We start from the raw sequence: 15817 nt of genomic DNA on the forward strand, positions 1-15817 counted from the left end.
ATAGATTCGCTAAAGCGGGGGATCTCGTTTTGCCGCCGTGCATCAGGAAAGTCCAAGTTTTTTAGCGCGTTTTATAGCTCCTGCGTTTCTCTGATACTGTCGACTGAACTTGTTGCGATGATTCACGATCGCGATTTATCTAATTGAATCCGCTCGAATACAAGAGGATAGTTAATTCCTACACGTGATTGGAACAGGATCTTACTTTTCCATTTACCTTTATTGGACCTTTCGCATTGCATCCGATACGATTTCTTTCAGTGATTTATATTGCAAAATGGAAATTGCATTATTCCGTAACTCTGCTCGATTTTGTTGCCTAATAAAACTAGAAGCCTGACGCAGACGGACATTAACTCGCGAGACGTGAAAATACACGCGGTACGTTATCTCAATTATCCGCTTCGGCCAAGATTCGCTTCGTCCGTGCACTTATCCGGCATTTACTTCCTCGTACGACGCGAGCGATTTACGAGGCAATCTGAAAATTGAAATTTACACCCGCGAAGTCGCCGTAATGTGCGCGCGTGCATAGCGCGCCGACGATAGGGAACGCGATCGGCGCCGCGAGCCGCGAAAGTGGGTCGGAAGGAGCAGCCGGCGGTCTCGCGGTCTGAATTGTTTTTACGCGTATCGCACTTTAGCGCGGCGCGCTTTCAACCCGATAATGCCCGGTCGTAAGCAGCGTCAGCGAAAGAGAGAGACAGTCGCGGCGCGGGAACAGCGCGAGAGAGGACGAGAGCGTTCTCGCGGCTGTGATTAGAGCTCGCCGCTCGGTGATTTGTGGCCGAGCGGGTCTGTTAATTGTCACCAGGACGCCCCCTCGCTTTTATACCTCCGCGTTGCGTACGCGCGTCGGATCACCTTCTGCATGCGGGGCGTGTAATGCGCTATCAGCTGCGCGCGGTTTATACCTTCTTCCATCCCGCAACGACGGAGAGATAATGGCGCCGCGTGAACGACGTGAGAGAACGCGGCGCGTTTTACGGCGAGGCTATCTCGGCGAAAATCGTTTTCAGAAAACTGCAGGAACAAAAGGCGACGCGTCTCGGCGCGTTCTATCGATTCCGCGTCTTTATATGCGCCTCGGGCGGCCGTTTAGATTATGCGCTATGATGTCTTCATTCCCTTTAAGGGCGCTTAATGGTGAACTGAAGGCGAGTTTCGCTAATAAAGAAGAAGATTGACGCCTGTCTGTATCTTCGCCGCGAAGGAGCGCGGATAGACATTCTCTTCGCGCTTCTCCAATAAATACGCGCTTTTTCGCAAAGAGGCAAGATAGAGCAAAGAGAGTCGCATGCGATTCTCGGCCGCTCTTCAACGGCGAGAAAGGCCCGCGAGATGTCCTCCGTAAATGGTGCACGACAAGGACGAAGTACAACGGTGTCCCGCGGACGTGTACATATGTGGCCGCGTTTAGGTACGCATCTCCGCGTCGGTGGGGCGGAGAAGGCGCGGAAGGGGGGAAAGGAAGTGCAAGGGTGGCGAGACGGGGGTGCGGCGCGTGCACAATGGCTACGTCCGTCAAGGTTGGATCCTCTTAATTAACCCGACCGGCTACATCGTTCCTTCTGCGCGACGGACATACCGCGCGCTTCGTCCCACCCCGCTCCGTTCCCGAAGACTCTCCCGCCGGCCCGTTTCTCGACCTTCTATTGCGCGGCGTTTCCACGAGCGGCTCCGAGAGCGGTACCCTTTTGTCGGGATGAGTTGTGTCGCCGAGCACCGCGCGTCGCTGGTGCGCGTCGTTATTATATCACTCTCATTATGCACGCTTGCGCCAAAGGCGGTACCAGTCCACCGCGCGGCGTCCCGCGCTTCCCCCCCCCCCCAATCACCATTTTCTCCGTCTGGAAAAGGACGACGGTGCCGCGGTGGCGAGACGGGACGGGACGACGCCGCTCCGGGGAACTACCGTGAGACGATTACCGCGCTCTCGATCCCTCGCAGGTGGTGGTAGATCCTCGATAAGAGGGAACTCGCCTACGGTAGGGTTGCGGCACGCGATGCCCGGCGCGCGATAACGACCGGCATCGCGGGAAGGTCGAAGTGCACTTCCTCGAAGTCTTCTTTCCACGGACGCCCGTCTCACCGTCGCTCGCGAGTCCCTTTAACTCGTTCCGGAATCTGATTCGCTCCCGAGATTGGCGCGGACTCTCGGGGACACAGGTGGAGTTTTTCTTTCTCCGCTTATATACGGCGGATCTTCTTCACTCGTTCGGTTCAAATTTCTCTTTACTTAATGACGGCGAAGATAGAAAACTGCGAGAATGTTTTTAAATTTTATTCTGCCAGTCTGCCAATTTTGGAAATCCACAATGGCATTAAGTGTTCGAAATTGAAACGCTTTCTTACATAAATTGATTTTGTATTTCAATATGTGTGATTTGAAAACTTGAAATGAAACATCCTGTACGTACATACATAGTCGGTCAGCGAGATTGCTATGCAAATTCCGTTTATGTCGCATGAGTTACGGCGCAGGTGGTGATTCTTTTTTCTTCGAAGAGCGAGCAATCCCTCGCGGAAGCGAAAGAGACCAAGAGGCCACCGCCGCGATAAAATGGTATTCCCGCGCGTATCTTAAGACTCGATAAATTGAACTTGAGAAGGAGGAAGCAGAAGCGAAAACGCGGTAATCGTGCGCGCGGAAGTCATAAGCACTTTATCGCGGACCGAGCTGTGAGCATTCTCGCTCGCAGTAACAGGTGAAAAAAGGCCGCCGTAATCCGCCGTAATTGAGATCCGATACCAATTAACAGTGGTCGCCCGATGTAAATGAGCGCGGCGTTAATGTCGCGCGGTGGAGGCCCATTTTCGAGATGCGCTGCGCGCGCTGAGACCGATAACGATACGACGAAGTAAACGAGGCTCCTCTCTTTGTTGCTCGGCAAAAGAGAACGTTGCTCGATAATTGAGCGGATAATCGGTGAGTTATTGAAAGGATACTCGACTGCGCGTGTGAATAATATCGCACTAATCTTAGCGTAATTCCCGAGGAAAGGCGAAGTGGAATGGAATTCGTAATTTATATTGTAATTTGTATCCCACAGTTATCGATGCAATGTGTCGGCAGTAATTATCGGCAAATCTATGCGCGCAGGGTGGACTTCTCCCGTTAATGATGCAATCTCTCTTTAGTTTAAACGTGTGTCTGCTACATATTTTATCTTAAGTGAGCACTTTTAGTGCGCCTCGATTAAAATAAAATGGCATTGGGAAGCGCCGAGGCAGCGACGCGTCCGTGGATTTACATAATCCATCGGCATGCAGGCCCTTCGGAATAAATGCATCGGACGCGAACGACGGTGACTTGGAGCGCTGCGTCGCTCGTGGGCGATTGAAGGTGCGAGAGTATGTACGCGTAATCGCTATACTGATCGCCCGGTTACACGACACAATGTTCGCTCGCTTTAAACATGGAATGTACGCGCGTCTAATTAAGTGTTTTCGCGATGGGTGGCATTTTGCATGACGACTGTTGGTGCAACTGAGGATCAATATGTTAAACAAATTCATTTGTAAATTGCAACACAAATTAAATTCAAATTTTTAAGCAGAAGAAAGAGAGAATCACGACAATGATGTTGATTCCGATAAAACTTTCATTTTTACTGCAACAAACTGTTTAATAATAATAGAAGAAAAACTGCGACAACTAAAGCGGAACTAAAAATTTCTATGAAATTTTATCTTTAAAACATATAGCACGCTACGTACGCGCCTTGTTCGGTTTCCAACGTGGACGATAAGTCAAAAGAGCTGTTTTTCTCTATAACGGACAGTAATAACTGATCGCGCAGAGAAGGCGCGAGCTCGCACGTTCAATTCGTCCCCGGAACAGCGAGGTCGCCGGCGCATCGTCCTCCGTGGCCACCGCCGCTTAATTTGCACCCACGCCCGATCATTAGCGCCGATTCCCGACCTGCCTCAACACCTCACATTATGCGCTCTCAATCATGCCGGGCCGCTCACGGCCGCCTAGTCGCCCGGAGCCGCTCGGATCATCGTTCCTCCTCACCAGCGCCAATGACGCTACGTATCTCGTAAATAACCGCGATTCTCCGTAATTGTATTAGATGAGAACCTGTCACTTGTTAGAGCGGCGCGCGAGGAAAAACAGGAAGGTGGGAGAAAAGTTGTCCCGGGCACCGCAAGCTGGAAGAAGGTGAATAATGTAATCGATAATAAATCATTGGTCCATCACTCGGGGGGGCTGATCCCGGCAGAAGAAATACTGCAAGAGAAAGAATCGTCGGGAGAGGAGATTAACAAGCAAAGAAAACGGTAATCCGGCGATATAAATTGTCGGACAAATGATAGCGTTCTCTAAAAACGGCATTCCTCGCTTTCCACAAATTTGTTCCGGGCTGGCTTACTTCGCAGCATGTTTTTAAGTTTCTCCTTCTTCTAATAGGCAACAAGTAAATGACGGGATAAGTAGATAAATCATCGATGATTGCAACGCGGGCTCTCCGTTCACTCTTCTTTCAACGATCTCGCCTCTCTTGTATTTCTTCCCGTATCTTCTCGTGCACATTTTATACGTACAAAATTAATGTCAAGCTTATCGGAATATTAATGGATCAATTAGAGCAAATCCTATCGAGTGCAACCTCGCGATTACATCAGAGAGATATATAAAAGGACTAAGTTGCCGCCGGTAAGCAGACTCGGGTGTCCCCCGCAAAATAATCTAGGCCGGAACAAATTTGTGAAAAGCGAGGAATGTCGTTTCTTCGAGGGTGGCTACCACTTAACGAACACGCATTCCGATAATTTATACCATCGTTAACGATAACACCAAATATCGATGGCTCGTGCGCCGGTCGCATTCCGCGAGCTTTTACATTTTAAGTATCGAGGATTGTCGCGCGATATCTTAACGACGATCTCGACACGCTCGCGGGGTGAGGTCACCGCTCCGGGCATCATTTCGCTGAAATTCGCGTGTCGCGAGTAAATTCACCGGACGTTTATATCGCAGATTAGCAAATACATTGTGCCGCGTTGGGCTCGCATAAACGAAAGATAATCTCGCCGATTCGCCGAACCGTTGCGGGCTGAGAAACACTTTCCCGGAACACAATGTCGAAACGATGTGCATTATCGCCTCCTCCCCGAGGCAAAAGCGACGGGCCATAAGCCGAGTGATTAGATATCTGAACTTTAACGTGCGTTATTATCAGACACATTAAATGTTCCCTACCGACGACATTACATCTTGCGTCTGGCGTTTCACGGAATTACACGTCGGAATGACGTGTCGAGAGAAGCCGGTGACAAACATTGCACAGTGATTTGAATAGCAATTTGAGACAACAAATGACGAGGATTTCCCATTTGATTAGATTTGGCCTCAATAACCATTTCAAATTGATATCAGGCGTCAGCTAAACACTCGAATCAATTTTTCTATTCCCGTATCGTGAACCGTTGAATTTCTAGATATATCTAATGGGCTGTTGAATAATCAAAGTGAATGAAAAGCATTTGTACATGTCGCGAACGCGCTTTCTCCGCATTTAAAACAATTTTCACTCGAACAGAGCTTCTCACCCGACGAGGCTGCCTAATCACGCCGAACCAGGAGGGCGTAATTTATTTCTTCCAGGCTGATAAAATGAATCTTCCGAGCAGCACGAGCTCGATGCTGTTAAGTATCTATTTATAATACGGCGACGCGCGCTACACGCCGGCACCGCTACCGACTACGTTACTTACGCCGGGTCCACGCTACCAGCGTCGTCTCGTCAGCGCGGATCCATTAGTCACCGGTTGACACGCTGACGGCTACCGTATACTCACCACCGCTCACCTTGACGGACCGTGGAGACCGAGGAGGCGCCGGTTACGAGCCGAGAGGCGAGATCGTCTTCGTGCGCTTGCGACCGTGCACGGGCAACGGCCAGTTAATGCTATGCCCACCTCCACGGTTGACACCGTGCCGGGGAAAAGCGTGCATTATCGTATGTGGCACCGGGCACCAGGCGGAAAGAGGAACACTATAAACTACTAGAGTCCGAGATCGAGCCTCACGCACGAGGCTCGTGACGCGCGCGCATTTATTATTGTGAGCGGCACGGAATTATTCCGCCCGCGGTTATGGCCGCGAGCCAGTGCCGATACCTGATACCGGAGGAGGCAATTTGAATATTCCCCGACGCCTGTTATTTCGGAGGATTCATCGCTGCGCGACGCGAGCTTTGAGTAACTCAACACGCGACTAGTTTCTTCGGCAGATATAACTTATAGGAGAGATTCTGAACGTAGTGTAACTGTAATAGTAGATAAATTTGGACGCTGCAACTGGCTGAAGAAGCGATAAACGCCACTAGATCACACTAGGAGAAATTTAACAATATTAACGGTATGGAATTTTGTCGGAATGCGTGAATAATAGCTTCCATAAAACAATGTGAGGATAAATTTTCGTGACAAAAGTGGATGCTTCGAAAATATGTTTGTTATTTAACATTGTGGGCTAGTTAATGACTAAATTTCAAGTTTAATAATTAAAATTTATTACATGATAACTTATTATAATGATACGAAATGATAATAAATTGTTACATTTTCTTGTCTTTAGAAAGCCATTATTCAGTTTGAATATTGAGACACGCTTCTTTAGCAGAGGCCGTTCAATTATTTTCTCGACGCATAAGTTTTCGGGGCAGGAAGACTTCGCCTGGGAAACTTGAAACCGTTTATTATCAGGTTCGCGTTGATGTATGAAGTAAGAACGCATATCCGAACAATCATCGATTTATTAGAAAGCCATCGACTTGTCTCCGAGACTTGGCTAACCAATTTCCATTCGCTTCTTAGAGTAGGAAAGAGCGAGCGTATGCACCGGCGAAGATGAGGTTCTCATAGGGTGCGTAGGTTCACCTACGCGCATTAAAGGCCAGGCACGCATCTTTCCGGCGCCATTACATTGCCGCCGGCCGACGAAGGAGTTACGTTGGCAAAAGTATGAACGCGGTATTTATAATGCAGTGCTTAATTGTTGTTCGTAGATCAACCGTGTATCGTAACTTCTCCAGAAACTCGGGGCGCCCACGTGAAAGCACATGCGCAACCTGTCGCATAATTTCTAAGATCGCCGGCAGATACCAATTTCGTGGTAGAAATGGAAATTTTACAAGCGCTTTTATTTCCGCCTTTATCTCGCATCCTTGAGGGATTTTCTTTAAAAGGGAGAGTATATGATGAATTTTTAAATGATGCTACTTTTCCGTGCGCAAGCAGCTTACAGTTATAAAATTTCCACTAGCTGAATAACGATATAAAAAAAAATAGTATAGAAATATATATATATATATACACTAAAATCTTTTTTCTCTTTTAGTCAAAGTATCTCCTTCTCTCCGCATGTCATTGATGCTGAAAGGATAAATTTATTAGATTTATGTAAATTTGCGAAGACCGGTGCGTCCCTGCGTGGTAAGAGGTCATAGGTGGCTACTGCACGCTGCCTCCGTGCGTCGGTGCGAGCCTCAACTTCGAGGAGGACGAAGGCGACGAAGTGAACATCGCTCTTGGGCTGCTTTTCTCTCTCTCTCTCTCTCTCTCTCTCTCTCTCTCTCTCTCTCTCTCTTTCTCTCCCACTTCTACCGGATATATATTCACTAAGTGTGGTTCTATGTACCAGCCACCGGCATCCTCGATGCGGAGTTATGTCGCGCGTCAATTGATCGCCTGAGTGCGTGCCGGGGGATAAAACCAGAGGCGAAGAAGGCTAATGCGAGACGGCTGCGTAACGAGGTGCTGAATAACGCCGTGACCGTGGCACCGTACATATCGATAGTTTTTTCAAGCGTTCCGCTAAAGTCGCTAATAATTCCGAACCATTCGATAACACTTTCCGTAACTTTGGATTGCACTTGAGTGAAAATCGCGAAATTATAGGAATTCGAGGCGATAAATTAATTATATATTTGCATAAATATTACTGTTGTAACTAAAAGCTTCAAAATATTTTCTAAAGTATATTGTTCATCGAGCGTGACGCGACATAATACATCGCTCTCATCGCAGCGAGTCGCATATCGCAGTCACCCTCGTTCATTATTCTTTGCGCTATCGTGCCTGCGACTTCCGGCGGCTTCCTTTAGCTCCGTCCGATGCCTCGTTTTATATGGAGCACAAAGGATCCGCCTCCGCGCGCAAATATCGCGCATTTAGCACGAGCGAACGCAGCGCACGCATGCAAAATGCAAACTCATTCGGTCTCGGCCTGTTTTCGACACCCGCGCGCTGGTCGCGGAATTCACTTAAGCGCGGAATGCGAAGCTCGTGTTCGCGATATTTCCCCTACCGAGCCGTCCATTTCCACTCGTTCGCCTTTATAATGCGAACGCGTTCGGGCGAACACAGCCGCGCAGACGCCGATCCGTACAGGTGCGATCGGGGGATTCGAGATGATACAGCCGGAACGAACGACGCACTTAGCCGCGATGTCGTATACGCATACGGCGAACGGGCGCACGTGGTGCGCTTTCGCGTCTGCGTGCGTAGGTGTAACGGGAATGAGCTTTTTCGTAACGGCGATTATCTCTCTTTCTCTCATTTGTTCGACTGCAGGAATTGCCGGCTTACAGAATTCTCGGTACAAATGTAGCAAGTATAAATATGAAAATATATGGATATATATGGATATATATTTCTTTATGACTTTCTGCGAAAGTAGCTAAAAAATGTTATCATAACGGCAATTCATATTCAAGCTTGCCTACGAGCGCAAGGAGTTATGGAACGGTGCGAATAACTATTTTCTCGTTACATCGCGGCACTAACATAATTTCAAAATCACAGCGCGCGCACAAGCGTAACCTTTAATAATCGCGCCCCGACACATTAAGATGACAGTTATTCTCGCAGCCGCGCGCGAAAAAAAACAAGTGTGTCTCTCTTATAAAATACGTGTGTGAGCGCGGCGATATTTCTCAATGCTGCAGAAACATTTTCTCGGCTTTGGCACAGCGTGATATCGGGCCGGCGCATGCGTTGCTCTAAATAAAATGATACTGCTGTGTTATAAACCTCGCCCAAACGAGGCGTACCGATCAGAAATCGGCCGTGCGAAATCGCAAATCCGATACTCGGCGGTGGCAGTAAAGCTAAGCCGCGTAATTATTTTATTGCGGGCGCGGGTGCGTGTCGCGTTAAAGGCGAATAAATAAAGACACTCTTTTATCCCGACAGCCTGGCCTGGATTTGTCGATGCTGTCACTGAACGTAGTTTTTACCTGCGTCGCGTGTGCGCCACTGATAAACTGATAAGTACTTTTATTTCGTCAGGCGCGCTCGGGGAATTGGGGCGGAATAAATGAGGCAGTCTGTTATCCTGGAAATGGAACGCAGATTTCCGATATATCGTTATGTGTAGTTACGCTTTCGTCTCTTTCTCATACATCAACGATAGAATGATAAGTATGGTAATTTTATCAGGCGCGGTCGACACACGTAACGAGGCATCGATGCCGATCGCGGCGCTCTCGTTTTCAAGCGCGCGTTTAAATTCGTATACAATTGATTCCTATAAAGATACATGCGTAGATTACAATGTCTGTTAATGAAGCTGTTTCCATCAAGGATGCTTATCAATTTAACAAATTTAACGATTCGCTTTGAAATCGGGTTTGATCAATGTTAGAAGCCTGCTTATGACGTTATAGGCGGAAGATAAGTTTCAATTAACGATTCGTGGGATTTCGTTCTCGCTTATTCCCGCTCAAACAGCGAAGAACCTTTGATCTTGGTTCTCGCAAACTCGCAATGTATAATTTAGTATCCTATAATAAATAAAACAAATTTAATATACAATCGACTATGGCAGAATAATGGCCACATTATTATCTATTCCGTGTTTTAATTCGCTTGCAACTAATTGACGTTCCCGGAGAGCAATAACTTTCGAATTCCGGCGGGAAGAAAGTCAAAGAAACGCGCGGCTCGCAATAAATTCGCAATTAGTTTACCGGCGAACCGCTCGACCGACCTGGAAACTATCGTCTATCACGACACCGAAAAAAACTGATCGCTCGCTGCGTAGATTTGGATCGGAGACTGTGAAAGTACAATGTCTGTTGTTGGCGCACGTGTGAGTGGTTATAAATTCACGGCAGTCAAATCGTGAATATGAATATATGCAAATTAATGTCACAGAATATTAGTAGCAGTGTAAATTTCGAAACCTCACAACACAATGACAAAATTTTCATGAGGCAAGAAGTTCAAAAAAAAAAAAAATGATCGAAATTATAGCATTCGAGTGGGATCAAGCGTGCTACGCCGCTATCGGTATTTTCACCCGGCTAGAAATAGGAAAGTAATTGCCGTAAATCCAATATATATGACACCCCCTCCCCTCCTAATCGGGCAAATCCGGTCAAAAGTACCGCCGACACTCCGACTACCGATGTTGGACCGATCTTGGCACCGGTCCCGATATCGTCGGCACATAAGAGGAGAGATAGCATTTTTCTCATTGAGCGGCGATCGAGAGGGAGCCCGCCCGATGTATGGACGCCGATACACGAGTACTGCATTACTCGGTTCGGTAAGTCTCGGGTAAAACGCTACTGAATCACACAGATAGGCTCCGACGGTAGAATTCGGGCTCATATCGGGCCTGAGCGTCGATAACTAATGAGAAGAAACGCGCGCGATAATCCCTGGGACAATCCCTAATCGTGATCCCCTCTTAATTTAAGCTAACGACTTGCCGCGCGAAGTATAGTTTTATACTCTGTTGTAAATTGCAATTATCGCTCTCAGATTGATTCAAATTTAATCCGTTTAGTCGAAAATGCCACAAGAGTAGATTGCCGTTTTTATATTCCTTATATAAATATTGATATAATATTTATTTATATTTTGAAATCAAGATGCCCCTGAGAGAAAAAAGGATTCGAATTTATCACTCATTGCTGAAAAAGTTTGACTTCCATAACACGCTGTTACAAGTGAATACCGACGTCGCTCGGTGTACGCAATAAAACATTAAACTTCGCTTGAATGCTGCCGAGCGGCGTCTGATGTCTTCTCTGTGCGCCGAATAGTCTCTTTCTCCTGCGAGCTGGTAAACAGGATAATGGTTGCGGGAGGGAACACGGAGCTAAAGCGCACCCGCTTACTCACGCCGCCCCTCCCTCGTCTTCCGCTTGTTTTCTCTGTATGGAGCCGCTATCGGTCGCCGCGACAGAAAGCGCAATTATAAATACGGCGGTGCGTAAGACAGAACTATCGGCTGTGGTTTTCTTTTTCCAAAAGGTACACGCGTTGCGCTACGCCCACGGGACATACATAGGCGCGTGTGACGGCAGGTGTGCGTGTAACTCTCGCCGCGGTGATAATTATCCGATACTTTTAGCCGTGGAAACGGATTGTTATTATCGTTTCCCGATATTCAATCAGTCATCGAGCCGTTTATTTTCACGCGTGACGGAACGATGAAATATGCGCCGGCATTATGGCACCGCTGAAAAAGGCGCAAGAGCGAGATTGCAACAATATTCGCAACCCGGTTGTGCATCGTTGTATGCAAACGTACGCAGCGGCTTTCCCTGAAACGCACAAAGGACTGAATTGAATAATGCTCGATGTTGCGTGGATGCTTGTATCGCTTAATTTGCTCGCTCACAGAATGTAACCGCAGAAACATTATTCGTTGAGTCATAACGAATTGTGACATACAGTACTCACTATTGAATCACGGTCGTAAAAAGTCGGAATAAAACAAAGTTATTTCATCTATTTGCACTTGACTTCTTCACACATCGTTCATTTCGTATTTTCAATAGCACTTATCAAGAAAATTAACATACCCGAAAATAATGCGTCGTCAATTCTCCCCCGGCATCGGGATTATTTATAGATTCTTAATCCGAGTACCCCTCGTTATTCGACAAAGGACAATCACCAGGACCGTCGATCCTCCCGAGCTTTAGGGATGAAGAAAGATGAACCGGAGGCGAGGCGGACAAGTCCCGTCTCGGTGTAGGCGTTCCGAGCATACAGGTGCGACGGCACCGAGAACCGCGGATAACATCGCTTAATCACACGTGACTCAAGCATATGCGCTCCACCCACATCTCGTTCCGTATCTCGCGCGGATTATCTATGCAAAAATAAATAAGCTACTAAGTAACGACCGGCCACGGTCGCCCGCGCGCCGGGAAAAAGTCCGCGCGCGCCGGGTATATTACTCGTGGCTGTCGAACGATTCCGCGGCGCGTCCCGCGATATATTTTTCAGCGGTGCCGGTGGCGGTAGGGTTGTACCCTCCCGCCAAGTATCGCTTATTGATTTACAGTTGGAGATATAACCCTTCCCTTCCCTCTCTGTCGTCCTTCTTCTTCCCTTAGCGATTAACATCGGAGCTCTTGTGTTATGCGCGCGACTCGACTGGCTCCTTATTACGCCGCATTTTATTGCCCGCGATATAATCGATATCGTTAGACTGATTAATCGTCGAAAATTAAATGGTACGGCGCGCAGCGCGGCGTCTCCTTCTGACGTCTTTACAAAAGTACACGTATCGGTCGCGAGCATCGGATGCACCGTGCGCGCGCGCGCACGCGAGCGCCGCTTACATCGTAATGCACCTTCGACACAATGCCGAGACTCTCGCTTATCCATCGCGAAGAATAATGGCGATAGCCCGGGGACGGTATTCGCGTACTTTATTACGTTTCACGTGCAGCGGCGTCGATAAAAAGGTGACAAATCCTCCCGTCGACGGCGCGCGATGCATAATTGCCGCTGCGAGCGCTTCACTTTCGTTTCGGAGCACCGCGAGTTGTAATTAAATCGGCTCCAACTCGGCAATAATCGGAACATTATTAATACAAGAACACGGAACTATCAACAGCTGCAAACGCGTTCGGAGAAAGTCCCGGGGGACGGCCGTTGTGTCGTGTTTTATCAGCGACGTCGTTAAACCGTATAAAGCACGGTAAAATACGCCGGCGCGTTCTCTCACCTCGCGATGTTTAGCGACGGCGCATCGCCGCGACGGGACCTCTACGAGATCGTAAAGTAGAAACCCATTCGATCGTCACGGTGTCCATAGGCGAGAGGACCGGCGAGGCGGATCGCGTCTCGCGCGCCAACGGACTCGTCGTCCACCTTGTGGTCTCTAGCAAAGGTTTATGACCAGGTAATTGAACACCCATGTCTCTCTCGAGATTCCTCGGAGCTGATTTAAGCCGCCGTAACGCTGTGGGTATTTCCATCTACGGGGTGCCGTCGGGGAGGGGCACGCTGGGTGTCGCGGGGTGTCATCACCCCCCCACAACAGCACCCACGCGTATCGCCATTATCCTGCTCGACGGATAGGCAGTGTCTTCGACGCGGCTATTGTATTCGGAATACAAGCGAGCCCGATAAGAACCGCAAGTGTACGACGCGAGAAATCGACTCCTTTTCCGTATCTACGATTTCATTTCGGACTCACCGTCAAATCATTCGTATTAATCCAAGTGATGGTATTTATTATGGTCGGATATGTTCGCGCTATATATACACATTCCTCTAACTGTGCCGCGCGTAAAGCATCGTGAAAATCTAAGGCTCATAAATTCCAATCGGCGGCGATGCCTCTACCGTATTAGTGCCTCGAGAACGGCACGTTGTTAAAACGTAAGCCGTGTCTTGAAAAACGGGACACAATTCTGCCGTAATTCTAACACGTTTATTACCGTGTCCGTTTAGTTCCAACGTTAATTTCATCTCCAACGTCGGCCTACTTGCTCGTCTATACGCCTCGGGACTCGCTACGCCCACTATTTTTTAATAAGAAGCGTTTACTGCGCGGGCGTGACTAGCAAGTCTAGACCTACTTCTGCTCTCGGCAATCAAGTCCGAAACAAGTGCAGTTTTATTTGATATTTTAAAACACGTCAATCTGAATTCCAATCTATCTAAATACTCGTAAAAATATTCTTCAATCTTTCCGATTCATTACAATTGACATCCAATAGGCGTACGCGAAAGTCTCCGCCGCGTTTAATTTTCACGATCTCGTATAAAGCTGAGAGTTTAATTAATCGCCGATAGTCGCGTCATGCGATCGCTATGGTCCAGCGTTCCCGCTTTTACGGCTCACGCTAGTTGCGAATAATATATAAACAAGCCAAAGCTCTCTCACTGTACAGACAGGCTCTTCGGATTTCATACGATACGTCTCGCGGAATTACGCGAGTTTCGCGTGTGTGGGTGTCGCGTAGTCTGCCGCCTGCGCGATTAGGCGACGTACGCGGGTGCGCATGAATCATCACGAGAAAGCGCGGGGCCCGCGCTTTACACCTGTTTACATGTCGAATACTCGAGCCACCCACGATCCGCGGGGAATCGATATCGCGAGGAGGACGATGGCCGGGCCGCAATGAACAGGACAATAAGAATAACATTTGTCGGGGGAGGGGCACGGGGGTGTGCGGAGGGATAAGAGAGGCTCGCTCTTAACGGCCGGTTCGGACCGGCAGCTTCGTGTGAGGTAACGACATAAAATCTCGAGATCTTACTTACACGCGCGCCTCGCGATGTCTCGCGCGCGGTAATCTCCGCTGCTCCCTTCCAATCCTTCCCTTCCCCTCCCCCCTCCTTCCCCGCGTGCTCGTACGCGTCTCGCCGACCTCTTATTTAAGCGCCACATTTCTTTCCCCGCGCGGAGACTGGCGGCCTGCCACATGGGGAAAGTGGACACCTAACTGTCGCCCGTACGAGCCCATTCGGCGTCGCAGCGCCGACGTTTATTGCGTATCCGAGCCGGCGGATTTGTTTAGCCGCGTGTATTGACGCGCGCGTACACGCCGGGCACACGCAGACCGCCACGTACACACGTCGCGCGCAACCGCCGCTCCATACCAGCCGCGTACGGATAACAAGAGGTGAATTTGTATGTCGCCGGACGGGCGGGGGGGGGGGGGGAGAGGGTCGCGGCGGGGTCTGACGGATACCGGATAAGTCGATAACGACGCGGCGGGTCCGCCGTCGTTAAAGTCAAGATGAATTTTTCGGCGGTGTATATCTCTCCGCGATGCGACGCGCGCGGTTTCCAAGAGCCTTAGGATTACACGTAGGATGATTCTGGATACTTGACGACTGCACGTACATACAATAGAGATGTCGCTCTTGGACGTAGAAACAAGTCCTTTCCGATTTTGACAGAATGAAAATTAAAAGAGAAACAAAAGAGCTCAATTGTCCAAATATTCTCCATTAGTGTTGATGATTTCACGTCATTTTTCAGACAGTTTGCGCATAGGAATTTGCCGGCTTTGAGACAATAAGCGTACAGTCGAAAGAATTAAATTTCCACATCTAATAAATCTCTCTTCATTTTTTTTGCATAATTAAATAAATTGAATTAAATATTTTACTATCGGTCTTCTAAAAATACGAAATACAGTTCAATCTCTGCGGCTTGATTGTATTTCAACCGTGCGATTCTTAAGACGCCGAGTCTCAATAACACTTCGTACGTTTTTTCAGGTCTACACACTCATTCGAGGGTGGTCCGGTGCAGGAGAGCCCCGGGGTTTATCGAGACTAAGCCAGACTGTTACCTACTACCATGACGGGGTCTCGAGATCTCTGGTGGCCGGTCGGTTCACGGCGAATTATCATACGCGAGGTAAGATTTGAATGGCGAGCTTATAAACGACGGTGTGCGCATCCTGCGCGCTCGAGAAGATACTGCCTTCGTGGCGGGCCGCGTCTCAATCCGGGCTCTTGAACCACTATTCGGCCAATTGCGTCGTCGCGTTTCTCAATCATTCGACTTGCGAAGGGCGCTAGAAACCAGAAA

General features: G+C 48.5%; 1 protein-coding gene across 1 annotated transcript in view; it reads left to right on the forward strand.

The window, feature by feature from the left end:
* Positions 1–15817, forward strand: part of LOC105676460 (uncharacterized) — a 99534-nt gene that overhangs the window by 46196 nt on the left and 37521 nt on the right. Inside the window, exon 3 of the mRNA XM_067351873.1 lies at positions 15502–15643. Coding sequence (XP_067207974.1) covers positions 15502–15643 — 142 coding nt within the window. The remainder of the gene's footprint in view (positions 1–15501; positions 15644–15817) is intronic.

The sequence above is a fragment of the Linepithema humile genome, chromosome 3, assembly GCF_040581485.1.
Source record: "Linepithema humile isolate Giens D197 chromosome 3, Lhum_UNIL_v1.0, whole genome shotgun sequence".
In the NCBI taxonomy this organism is placed as follows: domain Eukaryota; kingdom Metazoa; phylum Arthropoda; class Insecta; order Hymenoptera; family Formicidae; genus Linepithema; species Linepithema humile.